Source organism: Pleuronectes platessa, chromosome 14 (assembly GCF_947347685.1).
Source record: "Pleuronectes platessa chromosome 14, fPlePla1.1, whole genome shotgun sequence".
NCBI classification, from domain to species: domain Eukaryota; kingdom Metazoa; phylum Chordata; class Actinopteri; order Pleuronectiformes; family Pleuronectidae; genus Pleuronectes; species Pleuronectes platessa.
The window spans coordinates 9,105,489-9,119,064 of NC_070639.1; the positions used below are offsets into that span (position 1 = coordinate 9,105,489).

Below are 13,576 nucleotides of genomic sequence, written 5' to 3' on the forward strand. Positions count from 1 at the left end.
TATGAGATCCCTGTACATACAAAGGGGGAGTATGGTGAGGTGGGTGTGACGCTGCAAAGCCAGCAGCAAACAGACAGTGAAAGTGAAAGGTAAACAGACAGTTAAGGACTTTGACGTTAATATTGCTGAAGGGTTGATTTATTTCTCCAACTGCCTCCACCCTTCTTACATAAAAACGGCACAGACGAACAAAGCAGCTAATTTATAAAGCCAACATCTCCCTCTTCTCTTCTAAGGAAAATAAAACCAGACAGTGTTTACACACCTATACGTTTGTTGCACAAGTAGGAGGATAGGAGGGGGTTGTTGAATGACTGACTGTGTGTCAAAGACAAATAATTAACATGGCTCAAAGGTAAAGTACGTGTGGGTCTCTGAGCAGAACTTTGCTTAACGATAAGTACACGCACACAGCAGAAAGAAGAACATGTATGACAATTGGGTCTTATTCCCACTTTTCTTCTTTCCAGAAACATTGCGAGCGTCAGAAGTCCGGCCTACGTGTGCGGTTCAGACCCTCCCTATTTCAACACGTAGGACTTCATTCGTCTCTCGCAGGAAAGATTCAAAAACTCACAGTGAGTCTCGCACCCTCTGAGTCATTTATTTTCAACAGCAGTTAATGCTACTTCCTGTGTAACGCCGGCGTCTGCTCTCCATCTGCAGGACAAGGATTTCCTGAAGCCGCTGCTCCACAAGATGCATGTCAACCCACCAGCTGAGGTTTCCACATCAATGAAGGTCTCACTCCAGAGAATGTATTGTACATCATAATGTGAAAAGAAAAACATAAAAGTGAAAGCAGTGATAGTGACATTTGTGTTGTGTCACGCAGGTGTATCAGGGTCACACACTGGAGAAGACATACCTAGGAGAGGACTTCTTCTGGGCCATTACTCCGACTACAGGAGACTACGTCCTCTTCAAGTTTGACAGACCCGTTAGCATAGAGAGGTAGAGGAGCTTTTGCCTGTGTGGAATATGCTTGTGTGCACCGCTTCTTATCATTTCCTTTCAAACAAAATGATGACCATGCACATTACAGCCTATTTGCTCACACAGGCATATACAAAATCTTTTTTTTACTCTTATTTCCTCCTGCTGCCTTGCACTGATCAGGTTTAGATTTAGATAGTGTGTGTGCTGTGTGTGTCATGTGCTGTGTGTCTCCGGGGATCGGGTTGAGTTAATGAGAGTGCTCTAAAATAAGCATTCACAGACCAGCCTCCTACTCTCTGTGGAGCCGGGGTAGAAAGGGAGCAAGACAGTGAATGTGAAGGGAGCAGTAAGCGAGACTGACGGCTCAGAGCCCAGCTGAAAAGGTTGTCAGCTGACATTGGGACGAGAGGTGGAGTACATACGGGACACCCGCCAGCATATTGTAGGGGCAATAAACAGAGAGACATATAACCATTCATACTTGCATTCACACCTAAGTTCAATTGAGTGTCTACCATCAACCTACTTTCAATCTACCCTCTTGTAACGATTTTATTTGGGCGGTGACTAAGTTTACATGGACTCCAATAATCTGACTATTGACCATCAATCCATCAAATTTTATTCGTAGAGCCCTACTTATAAATCACAATTCGTCTCATAGGGCCTAACCCCTAAACCTAACCTTTATTCAGATTATTTTCTTAATCCGGTTAAAATCCAAATATCGGTTCCATGTAGAGGGGGCAGTGAGTGGGAAAGGGGCCGTCTTGTGTTCCACCGTGTTTGTAGAGTTGAGGCTGTTTTTGAGTGACGCCAGTTACACTGGCTCAAACTGTATTGTAACGGACGTCGCTAATCGTTTCTTTTTTTCAGGCAGAACTGAACCTTCATAATTATGTTAATCAGGTAGTGAAATGGTGCCTTTCCATATTTTAGGTTTCATGAAATTTTACATTTTTTCCTGTATTTCCATGGCAACGAGCTTGACTTTGCCAAATTGAGAATACGCTCTCAACTCAGACCTTTTCACCAGTAAGCAACACGGTGTGGATATGAAGGGATTAACATGTTATCACTGACACTAAGTAACGGGATCACTTAATACTCAACACCTGCACACTAAATAAACACTATATTAAGACAAACAGGAGGGACCATGCTATCCTGTTGGCAGCTCTCAGGTTGTAGTTAGGAAAAAAATTCTCACTGTATGTTTCTTACGTGATTATTATCATCTAAAATTATATATAAACAATATTACATGCATTTCTTTTGTACCTTTATGATTGTGTGGTTTTTATATAACAGTCCTTGGTCACTGAGTGAAATATTATGACTGTTATAGCAACGAATGATCTGCTCTTTGAAGTATTCTGGGCGCCACAGGGAAATGTCCCATACCGACGACTTTTGTTTATGATCTGGCACTGCTTCACAAATGCACTGCATTCACAAAAACTGCTAAATGATGGCAAGCATCAAAACTTAATCCCTCTTTGAATGTTGCCAACCTAAAACCCCAAATCCAAAGCTTCCAGTGTAGCTAATAATTCTTCACTCTGGTCACGTCTTTTGAATTCAAAGCATCCTGTTAAAACTGCTCTTGGATTTCTATGTCTCTCCTGGTTAGATTGGCAGAAATACTGGAATTTTTGTCAGAAACCTGTAGCTGTGACCTGAATATGAGATCTAAGAAGCACAAGCTTTGAAATGTTGATCAGGAATATCCTACTTAAGACCTGATGACACAACGGGTGTAGATGCGTCTACAAAACCCTGTTTCATTTCATGGACATAACTTGATGTCCACAGGTGATTTGATATTCTGTTTGTGTTTGTTTGTGGTGCAAGAATGACTACCTGCTGGTGTAAATATTAAAAGAAATGCGTTTTATTTTAATTGCAGGTTCCTGTTTCGCAGTGGTAACCAGGAGCACCCAGGGGACAAAATCGAGAACACCACAGTGGAAATACTGCCCGTCTTGGTAGGGATACAAATACACACACATGCAAACACACACACACTCACAGTCCGTCCACCTTCTGTGGTGTGATGTGGAAACGGCTCTGATTAGATTACATCGAGTGGTTGCTCCTAGGAACGAAGCGCTTTGATTATTGACAGGAATGTGAGCGTGACAGAATCGTTCGCTCTGCCAGAGTCTATGCATTCTGACATTGTGATCCACACCTCCGGTGTAGACAATCTAGTACCTGTTCTGCTAAGTGCTGCTCAAATGACAAAATCATTTAGATCTGAATTTGTGTCTAACATTTTTTATTTTTCTGACCATCTTCTGCTGTGTTGGCATGACAGGAGAGTCGACTACAGACCAAAGAGAAGTACAAACGAACAGAGGACCGCTTTTACAGAATCGGTATGTGAGTCTTTTATCACCATGTGTGTTAGTGCATTTTTTCAATCTGAACTTTCCTGCTCTCTCTTTTGTCACTTTGGCCTCTTTATTGATCCGATTTTATGTGGATCTGCACCAAATTACAACACTCATAAATATCAGTCCTTTAAAGACTTTTTCTCTGAATAATCAGGGACAATGTTAAAAAAAGCACCAACAATTTCTTTGATCCATCATCTGATCCGAATCTGCACCAAAATATATTGGGTTCCTGACCCATACCACATCCTTGCAGCACATTTTATGGAAATCGGTTGAGTATTTTTTGTCGTAATCTTGCTAACTAACTATCAAACTAACGCAGATAAAAAAAATAACCTCTTGTTGTGGGTAAAAACAAACCAAAACAGATAAAGATCATGTGCTAAAATGTATTTGTTGAATAAATTCCAGTAAATCAGTGAAGATTTTTTTCCCCACTAAGTTCTGTGAAGTATTGGCCATCTGCTCGCTGTGAATGATTTTTAGTTTCTCATATTTGCTTTTCTGTCGGTTTTCTTTAAACACACAGGTCAGTTTGAGAGGGGTGTGGCAGAAGGGGCTGTAGATCCTTCCTTCAATCCTATCCTGGCACTTCGGCTCTCAGTTATCAAAGACTCTGCTGTGTGGGCCATCCTCAGTGAAGTAAGCCAATCAAACACCACACCTGTTGGCCTCTTGTCCAACCACTTGATAAGTAATGCCACTTGCTCCAGATGCACTGCTTACTTGTTTGGTCTCACTAACAAGTGTGACTCTCCTCTCTCCTCCTGCAGATACATATAAAGAGGATAACTGGCTGAATCTTCTGGAGGGGGAACATGAATCATGGCCCCTGGGGGACCAAAATCTCCTAGACTGCGTACGCAGGGCCTTTGGCACCTAGCAACCAGCAGTGAACTCATTACAGCACACTAGAGTTGCTCGTCTGAGGAAATCCACCTCTCTGTCCCATCCCCCGCTCCTCCTAATGTACCTTGTTATTTTGCCTGTCATCGATCGATTTCCCCTTTCTTTCGTTCTGTCTGCATATCTCCCTCACTCTTGTGCTCTTAATTAGTGTGTGAGATTGTGAAAACTACTGTCTGAAGAACAACAGCAGAGTGCGTGAAGACGTCGGCCTCCAGCTCTGGCTCTGAAAGATACTGTGTTGCTCGGAAGCTTTGAATACAATCAGAGAACGCCTGAACAAACAAGGAGAAATGATCACACGTGTGGAGAACCAGTCAGCTGGCCACCGTGAAGATGCTGCCAAATCCCTTCAACGTTACTCAATGCTGCCACCTTTGGGCGAGCTCGGGCATTGCACTGTCACTAGCGCCCCAGCAAAGCCCAATGTGATGAAAAATGTTGTCATCACTAGTGGCCAGTTGTTCTCGGCGCTCTAGATCAACACCAGCCCAGACAAAATAATTTTCCTCGCTCCTTGAGTATTGTAAGTGTCACCCAAACGCTTCACTGGTCCTGAAACACAAACTCAGGAAGAGCTTTTCAAAACTATTCCGAAATCCTGCCTGCAGCCATTTGGGGACAACTTTGACCTTCGGCTAGATTCATGGTAATAACCCAGGTAATCGAGGAAATAAGATCATGACATCACATCTCTCTCACCTACTGTCTGGTGGGCTGTTAACGATCTCAGTGTCCACTTTTAGTATACCATCAGACATTGCCTTGGTGTCATTTTCCGATGGAATATATTGATATATTATTACAGCTTTGACGATCTATGAAGGGGACTTAATTTATTTGAAATAAATCTTTAATTTGTACAAGAGGTAAAATATATTTTTATTCTATTGAGAAATGTTTATCCAAGATCGGAATCAGTTTCATTTTAGTATTGTTGTTTATTTCTAAATTGTTATGTAGATTTTATTTTCATGGTTATAGCTTCTTGTGAAATTACTGTGTCGGCAAGTTGCAAGTTGGTCAGTTCAGTTTAATCAATTTTTTTTCACTTTTCACACTGAAATGTCACAGGTGGGATCATTCATTTTCTCGAGAAGAGTTGTGAAAAGAGGCTTTTGAAGTGGTCGTTGGTCAAAATTAGAAAAATGTGCCTTTATCCAGCTTCGTTAAAATTGTCTTAGCAACATGATTCCAGTCTGTATCTCTGAGTTTTGTGTCCACTTTGCTGGATATACTAATATTTTAAAAGTGAAATACAGTCCAATTAGTGATTGTCAATAATAATATCTGTGTTATGCTCAGTGGAAAAATTGATGTTTTTTTCTACCAGGTTACCATCTGAAACAGCATGATTTGCACTGCTTTTTCACTCTTATGTTCCCATCCCACCCCTCACCATTGTACTCAAAAGTCCCATTTTCACACGTGAGATACTTGTTGCTCTGAATCCTCTGAAATCCTCTTCACAATTTATTTAGTCCAATCCCGCATCTTGGTTTTTGATTGGACAGAATATCATGACTACTGATCATGGAGTGCGTCTTTGTGGTTTGATTTGGCTGAGGTGTCGTTCTTTGGACTGATTGTAAATCTATAAGAACGGCAACTCTTTCTCTCTCACTCACGCTCTCTTGCTTCACTTAATAGTTTATTTAAATTCACTTAACAAGTTTTGTGATTGTGTGTGGCCAATGTTCTCAGTATAAGCTATTTTTTTAGGTAAAACTTAGCTCATTTTACTCTTGGGTGGTTTACTCAAGGGGTTGTGAAGTGCCTTTGGTGGAAATTGATATGACGGTTGCGATTAAAAGTGCTTGTTCACATGCATGGTCATTATTTGTAATTTATAAACTGTTTTTTTTTCTTTTTGTTTGTTTTGGGGGTCGTTGTTTTTTGTGGGGGGATCAGAGCAGGCTCCCAACCTTCTGATCAAAATACCTAACCTAAAGCTGGACTCACTTCCTGATTAGATTCTGTTCCTTGGGAGTGGATGGGGATTACTCCATGTAAATGTGTTGTTTTGAAAGGGTTAAGACTTTCAGTACTGCTAACAGATTAGGCTTCTGTCCCTTTACACTGCATCCACATACAGTCTGACACTGAAAGCATGAAGACAGCATGAACGGTTATGTGACCCTCTACTGTATTTGTGGAAAGTGGATAGGAGGCCAAACTCTTCCCATACACAACAACCCCACGCCCATCAGTTCATGTGCCTTTATCATGAACAGTACATGTGAATGCCTACATGTGATGATTTCACCTCATTTTTCATGGACATCTTTGAAATAAATGATAAAAGTTCTTAGAAGTCATGACCATTTTTTTTTGTGTGTCAAGATTTGGTTTCTTCTTGCATCACTCATACCATCTGCATCACCAGGTCCGAAGTAAAAGAAATGCTTTTTTTCATGGTTATGAATTAATTTGACAACATTGCAATATGACTGCAAATTTCAGCCGACAGTTTTTACTCACTGGGACGGAGGATTAGTGCCAATTAAAGAGGACAAAATGGTGTTTTCAAGATGAGAAATAATTCTTAACCCTCATTTCTCTCATCAAATTATTACAACTTTGTCTTAATGACTTTTTTCTCAAATAATTCCAACTTTATTCTTGTAAAATTACAATCTCTCTTTTTAAATTATGACTTTATTCTTATATTACTAATTTCATTGGATTACAACTTTATTGTTCTCGAAATCACATTTTGTTCTTCAATGTGACCCTAGTACTCCAGAGTACATATCGAAAAACTCCCAGCATGCCTTTCTTCACACCACCTACTTCCGTGTACCCATCATGCCGTTTCAGAAACATGGCGGCTGAATTTTCATAACATCGATGCCTTTGCGGTCAGTCGTTCGCCCATTGCACCAAATAAACAAGACAAGAGTTGTGTTGCAGTGGATTTCACACGATGCCGAAGTATTACGAAGATAAAGAGACGGATGACAGAGCCTGTGCTGGAGTCAGAGAAGACTTTAGAGAATGTCTCCTTCGACACGACTGCGTTGTAAAGGTACGTAGTTGATGTCCTCTGCTCATATACAGGTGAGCAATACAGCTGCAGATTAACTGGTTAAATACGAGGCTACATTAATGTTGAGTTACTGAACCACACATCAGGATTTATATGACGGTAAAGACCCAGTCATCACTAACACCACAACACACCACATCCACCTCACTGTCAGCCAACCCAAGGAGTTGAGCTAACAAGCTAAGCTAGCCCCACATCTTTCCATTCCCTTAGCTTCTTTACCACCAAAGTCCATTCAGAAAATTAGCAATTAAACATGTCGTAACTTGTATAGCTCATAGTCATCGGGTTGGCTAACTACAGCTAACGCTAGCTTTAGGTAGCAGCAGTTAGAGGTTAGCTAAGATGCCGCTCTGTCACCATGGTTGACGGTGGCATTAACTAATGTAGAAATTCAAACTACTGTCCCCCTGGTGGTGAATAAATTTACATTTCCTTGCTGACGTTCTATACAGTTCTATGTAATTATTATGGAGTTCATTTTACGTATGGAAGATGATGCATTGCAGGACCTAAATAGTTTCTTCCAGTTTATGGTTAATTTATAAGAGACAAACCACGAGTATTTCATTTTATTTTTCATCAAGCAAACAAGAAAAACAGTTAAATTAAAGGCCTGTTAGTTGGCCTCCATATTCCTACACTGCACAGTTCAGCTCCCAAAAATTAAGCCTAAGTGTCTTGATCGCTGCCTGGTGGCTGGCTAATTATCTGTACTAAGTACTTACTTAGATCCTTCTCCTACAAGTTATGACGTTTTTTCTTTTGGAGGAGAAGCTACGTCAGAAGGAAACGAGTAGAAGCTGCAAGTCGATATGCCCCAGTCTCTTTAACTTTTGATAAAAATCTGTCTATAATGAAGAGTTGTTTGGGTCCTATGCTGACCCAGATTTTGATTGGATTAAAAAAATTGACATTGGTGAAAACAATTATAAGGACTCCGAATTGATAAAGATAAAATGTCTGACTTGTTGGTTATTTTGTCAGGAGGGGAAACTGCCCAGCGAGTGTCTGAAGGAAGGCCACTGCAAAGCCCTGCAGACTTCATTCTTTGAGTGCAAGAGGTCGATGGTAAGTCTGCGCTATCCACCATGTTCTGCTTCCTGCATGTTCAGCCCAGATGTCACCTCTCACCTGAATGTTACGGACATTTACATCTGTCCCAGACTATCTCCTGCTGTGGGCTTCATATGTGAAAGACAAACTCTGGACCCTTTTCCAGAGTTCCTGTCTGAAAATGGCTACACAGAGATAATATGGGATTCATGTTTTAAGCAAATACTGACCAGTCTCTGTCCTCTATTTCCAGCTGGACACGAGGTCACGATTCAGAGGAAGGAAAGGATATTGAAGCACCAATGAAAGGCTGATGTCGCTGTGTCGTTGAGGTTCCTGGTTGAGCAGCTGTAAATACTTCTCTTGTTCACGGGTCAGTGTACGTGCAGAAACCACATCCAGAAGACATTTGTTTCAAAAGCAGATCTCAAATGACCACGAAACATGAAAGAACAATGGTCATTGACGCTCAAAAGATTCATCAACTCGTCAGTAAAACGCACTGACTGGAGCCTCAAGCACTTCCATTTCTTCTCTTAATTTATGTGTTATTTTGGATGAATGAGCGTTTAATGATATGATTAAAATAAATAAAACAGACTTTCAACAAAACTTTTAATGTCATGTCATTGTATAAAAACACCAGAATGAATTATACAATTTCCTGTGAATTAAGAACCTGTTAATCATGGTGTCATCATACAGTTGAATTAGCAAATTAGTCTTTACAGTTTTAAGCAGCGCAAAGTTACAATATACAGTTATAGATAAATAACCCTACAGTTGGTTCCTTTCATTATTAAAGATAAAAATAGCTGCTGGTTTGTGAGAGCACACTGAGTTTTAACGTGGACTAAAGAACAGACATGGTGAGTCGTCACTTCAAAGCAGCCATCATCATCTTCTCGAACTTCTTCATATCCACCTTCTTAATAATGAAAGCCTTGTTCGTCGACTTCAGGAGGCCCAAGGTATCGACCACCATCATGCCTCGGGTGTGCGTGCCCGTCAGCTCCACGCTAACTGCATAGCGGTCGCTCTCTGTGATGAACGAGTCGTCTACGGCAGCCGCCATCGCGTATGAGTCGCAGGAGACGAACCCTGAGCCGGCGACAAACTCTTTCTCGAATCTCTCGCTTTTCGACACCTCGATGCTGTAGCGGAAAATCCGCGCCATGAAGCGAGCTTTGTCGGTGTCCTGGGCCAACCAGGCGTCGCAAAACTCCTGTAAATACCATCAGAGACGTCAACACTGAGATCTGCTGCATTCCTCTAAAAAGAAATGTTCAACATTGTTGATGTATTACATTCTTATGAAGTAAATTCTCTATGAGCTGTGATGTTTTCAGTTATATTTGTTAGAGGTATAAATCTTATTGTAGTTACTAGCCGGTATCAGTCATCTGTGTAAAAGACTGAGCCTTACCCAGGACAGTTTGCTGTAGCAGGTAAACTCCCAGCAGGCCAAGTAAGTGGGACACTTGAACTCGTTGAGTACGATGTAAGCAGCTTCTGGATCAGCAACAAAATTAAACTCTCCACAAACTGTGATGTTTCCCCGAGCTGTGAAAACGTACCACAGAACAACCACAGATCAAAACACTATTACAGCAAAACGTCGGGGAAACAGAAGATGTGGATTTGAATCCTGAAGTAATTTGCTAAATTACAAACACTGGATGGAGAAATGTTTAAAATGGGATATTTACAAATATGTTATTCACTCTTCTATACGAAGAAAATATCTGTAGTAAAAGGTACCCACATATTCTGTTTTGTATTTATTTAGTAATTTCTATTCTATTGCCTTTTTTTCATTTCTCTGGTCTACCTCATTTTGTCAGCTGCTGTAAGAAGTGAATGTCCCCCATGTGTGATTCATTAAGTTTGATCTTATCTTAGAAAAGAATAGTTGTAATACAGGAAGTTGCAACCAGACACTATTGAGCTGTTTGGATTTTAAAAAAGTTATTTAGATTATATTACTGACATTCAGTGTTTCCTCCCATGATGTAGAGCCCTCGCAGTTTACTGGGTAGAGACGGATCCAACTTCACAGCCAGAGCCAGGTTGGTGAGCGGCGCCGTGGCAACCAGAGACACCTGGGGAGTAAACACAGATGTAACACGTGAAGGAAATGTTTTATTTTGTTAATTGAGCGTTGTCTCTTTCACACCTCTCACCTCTCCTGGGTTTTCATTGACGATCCTGATCATCGCTGACACGGCGCCCTCCTTCTGAATCAGATCCAGACCGGGGGGGTTGGGGTCAGGTGCGTCTCCGAGCCCGTCCTGTCCATGGAAGTGTCCCGCATCAATGGTGTTCCCCAGAATCGGCTTAGCAGCACCTTTAAACACTGGAATCTGGCTCACAGGAGAAAAGTCAATTAATGCTTTACTGCTGCTCTTAGTTTTCGTAACAAAGTATTAGAATTTGGGAAATATGTATATATATATACAGTCAATTCCATGAGATGATATAAATATGGAGACATTTACGTATATATTTCAATTCTTTATAATTGAATACTAAATACGCTTTTTTTTAATATTTTATTGCCATCATACTGTTACTTTAACATGAGGAAGACACTATAATCATTAGTCATTTGACTGTTCCTATTATTTTGTCTATGGAGACTTGAAATGAGATTTCCAGAAAGTTCCTTATTTCCTCATATCATGTGTTAATTTGTCTAAATAACATAATGTATGACTTGGCTAAAGCCCAAACAATTCTACTACTACAAGATCAAATGTGGACTTGATTTATGTGTAAATGACAAATTCTATGGGTTATAAAAACTTGTAGTAAACAAAATTAATAAAATACACTCGCAAAGGAGCACAATTGTTCTTCAGCAATAATTTGAATATTTTCTTTCCAAATGTACTTCCTGGTGTTTTCTTAATCTAATGTTACTCTCAGTTCCTATAGCACGACTAGAGGGTTTTTACTGTCGGACTCCACAACTGTGTAATAAACTCCCTTTGTCGACCAGACAAGCTACCTCAGTGTACTTGATTAAAACTCTTTATAAAAGACATTATTTGTATTATTATCATGAAATATCCGGGTTAGGGTTAGGAGATTATAGTGGTGACATTCACCAGCTGGATTGAACCGACAACGCCGCAGCTCATGTTCGATGCTCTAAACCTCTGGATCACCTGATGCTCCGCTCATCTACTGAATCTAACTGAGCTCTCAGTGTTTGTCTGGTTCCTGCAGTCACGAGGCTCGAAAAACAACAACTCACTGTTGAGCAGTTTTATGATCAGAAGCTTTACTTGACACGTGGCCAGAAAGTTCACGTCAGACAGAACCTCGAGCGAACACACTGATGTGAGACAATGATAAAACTATTTACATCTGCACTGGAGAGAAAATGCACCCACCTCCAGTTTATTACAGGCTTGCAGAACACGCAGAACGTTCTTGCACACGTTGTCCACCGCGGTGTTTCCGTGCACACAGGTGACGCCCAGCAGCTCCACGTTGGGGGCGGCCAGCGCCAACATGATGGCCTGAGCATCGTCCACCCCGCAGTCCACGTCTACCAGCAGCTTTTTACTCATCATGGACCCCGAGGAGCACAAACCTTAGTGCAATAAGACTTTATCCTATCAGTAAATGATTAAACTCAGAATAACATTCTAATTCTAGAACACCACTGACCAGCGACTGAGTGTAAAGCAGAGAGACGTTGGTGTCTGCAGCCTGGAGCTCCTCCTCTCACACCTGAAGGATGATCAGCTGCACACAACCTTTGTTACCGTTACACAACAGATAGGAAGCTAAAGTTAATAATACATCTGGCTGAAGGTTTTCCATAAATGAATGAAAGACGTATCCACAGTAAACACATGACAGCAAAATAGATACCAGACATAGTAGAATGTTCGTGAGGCAGAAATGCTCCTTAACTTGAGGAATATGTAGAAAAATAAATGTTTTTGTAACTGGCATTTTCATGTGGGTTAGTCATGGGTCTCTGTAAGCTAGTGTGGATGGTGAACCTCATGCATATTTATTTATATAGATAATTGGGATTATAAACCATGGATCATTTCCTTTTATTTCAGTTTTTTGAATTTGCCTTGTAAGAACTGGCTGAATGGGATTACATACAAAACAGAGGAATCTCCAACTATCAGTAGTTTACCTTTCACACACTAACACAACACACAGACCAATGAGACACGTGAATGAGCAGCAGGTCTACGGTCATGAGTCTGTCTCTCTAGTGTGTGTGTGTGTGTGTGTGTGTGTGTGTGTGTGTGTGTGTGTGTGTGTGTGTGTGTGTGCGTGTGTGTGAGAGTCTGTCTCTCTAACGTGTGTGAGTCTGTCCTACAAGTGTGTGTGTGAGTCTGTCTCTTGTGTGTGTGTGTGTGTGTGTGTGAGAGAGAGAGAGACTGTCTCTCTAATGTGTGTGAGTTTGAGTCTGTCCCACTAGTGTGTGTGTGAGTCTGTCCTACTAGTGTATGTGTGTGTGAGTCTGTCCTACTAGTGTGTGTGTGTGTTTGCGTGTGCGCGCGCGTGCGTGCGCGTGTGTGTGTGGGTGTACCTCACCTCCCCACTGAGCAGGTGAAGGTTGCAGCATTAACTCTTCTGAGGACAAACAGTCTCTGTCTGAAAATCACCGCCATGCAGAACAACACCGATCTGAGAGGAGGGGAAGACAAGATGTCTCTCTCTGCAGGGATTTCTGTGCACCACAAAAAGCAGCGAGCCGCACAGTGTAGTACTCTGTCTAAACTAAACAGTTAATTTAGTTTGATAACGTCATCATCCGATTTACTTTGGCTGCTCCTTAATCCCTTTAATTTATTATTTTTATTCTGTAAATCTAACGACCTGAGATGACTCACTTCAGGCTGCCGAAGTGAGTCATCTTTATTGCTAGACGATTTATGTTAAATACGTAAGTACCGGAAGTAAATTAAGAGGAAACGCGTTGGTTAAAGTGCGACTTTTTATTAAATCTTCTTTTCTTTATACTCCATTTTTCTGAATCCAATTGTAAATAAGTTTTTTATCTTTTTGTTTAAATCGACGCACTTCAGTATTTCAACATTCCCTCTCTCGGGAGTCATGGAGCAAAATGAAGCCAGAGAGGTTCACTCTGGGAAATTTGGTGCAGCTTAATTGAATTTAGCGAGAAGGTGGGGTCTTGTGCTCTAGTTTTATTATAGTTCCTTGTTGAAACTGTGAAAATGTCAAA

General features: G+C 41.0%; 3 protein-coding genes across 4 annotated transcripts in view; 2 read left to right on the forward strand and 1 right to left on the reverse strand.

Moving 5' to 3' along the window:
• Positions 1-6,561, forward strand: part of mgat4a (alpha-1,3-mannosyl-glycoprotein 4-beta-N-acetylglucosaminyltransferase A) — a 32,049-nt gene extending 25,488 nt beyond the window's left edge. Inside the window, exons 10-16 of the mRNA XM_053439502.1 lie at positions 471-578; positions 667-741; positions 836-954; positions 2,849-2,927; positions 3,260-3,320; positions 3,871-3,983; positions 4,115-6,561. Of these exons, the coding sequence (XP_053295477.1) occupies positions 471-578; positions 667-741; positions 836-954; positions 2,849-2,927; positions 3,260-3,320; positions 3,871-3,983; positions 4,115-4,141 (582 nt within the window). The 3' untranslated portion in view covers positions 4,142-6,561. The remainder of the gene's footprint in view (positions 1-470; positions 579-666; positions 742-835; positions 955-2,848; positions 2,928-3,259; positions 3,321-3,870; positions 3,984-4,114) is intronic.
• A 463-nt stretch (positions 6,562-7,024) lies between these two features.
• Positions 7,025-10,836, forward strand: LOC128456368 (cytochrome c oxidase assembly factor 5). 2 transcript variants are annotated; one of them, XR_008341830.1, is made up of 5 exons: positions 7,025-7,275; positions 8,284-8,367; positions 8,606-8,725; positions 10,369-10,421; positions 10,599-10,836. XR_008341830.1 is itself a non-coding variant. In XM_053440514.1 (3 exons), exons 1-3 carry the CDS (start codon positions 7,174-7,176, stop codon positions 8,645-8,647), a joined length of 228 nt encoding a protein of 75 aa, XP_053296489.1. In that variant the 5' UTR covers positions 7,025-7,173; the 3' UTR covers positions 8,648-8,964. The 2 variants fall into 2 exon arrangements, 1 of the variants encoding a protein (XP_053296489.1); XM_053440514.1 differs by lacking the exons at positions 10,369-10,421; positions 10,599-10,836 and having other exon boundaries at positions 8,606-8,964.
• On the reverse strand, positions 8,954-13,110 carry si:dkey-4e7.3 (uncharacterized protein LOC402865 homolog). Its single transcript, XM_053440513.1, has 7 exons — positions 12,925-13,110; positions 12,031-12,119; positions 11,751-11,953; positions 10,536-10,715; positions 10,343-10,454; positions 9,779-9,915; positions 8,954-9,577 (listed from the first exon to the last, which is right to left on the reverse strand). Exons 1-7 carry the CDS (start codon positions 12,999-13,001, stop codon positions 9,230-9,232), a joined length of 1,146 nt encoding a protein of 381 aa, XP_053296488.1. The 5' UTR covers positions 13,002-13,110; the 3' UTR covers positions 8,954-9,229.
• Between the last annotated feature and the right edge of the window lie 466 nt (positions 13,111-13,576).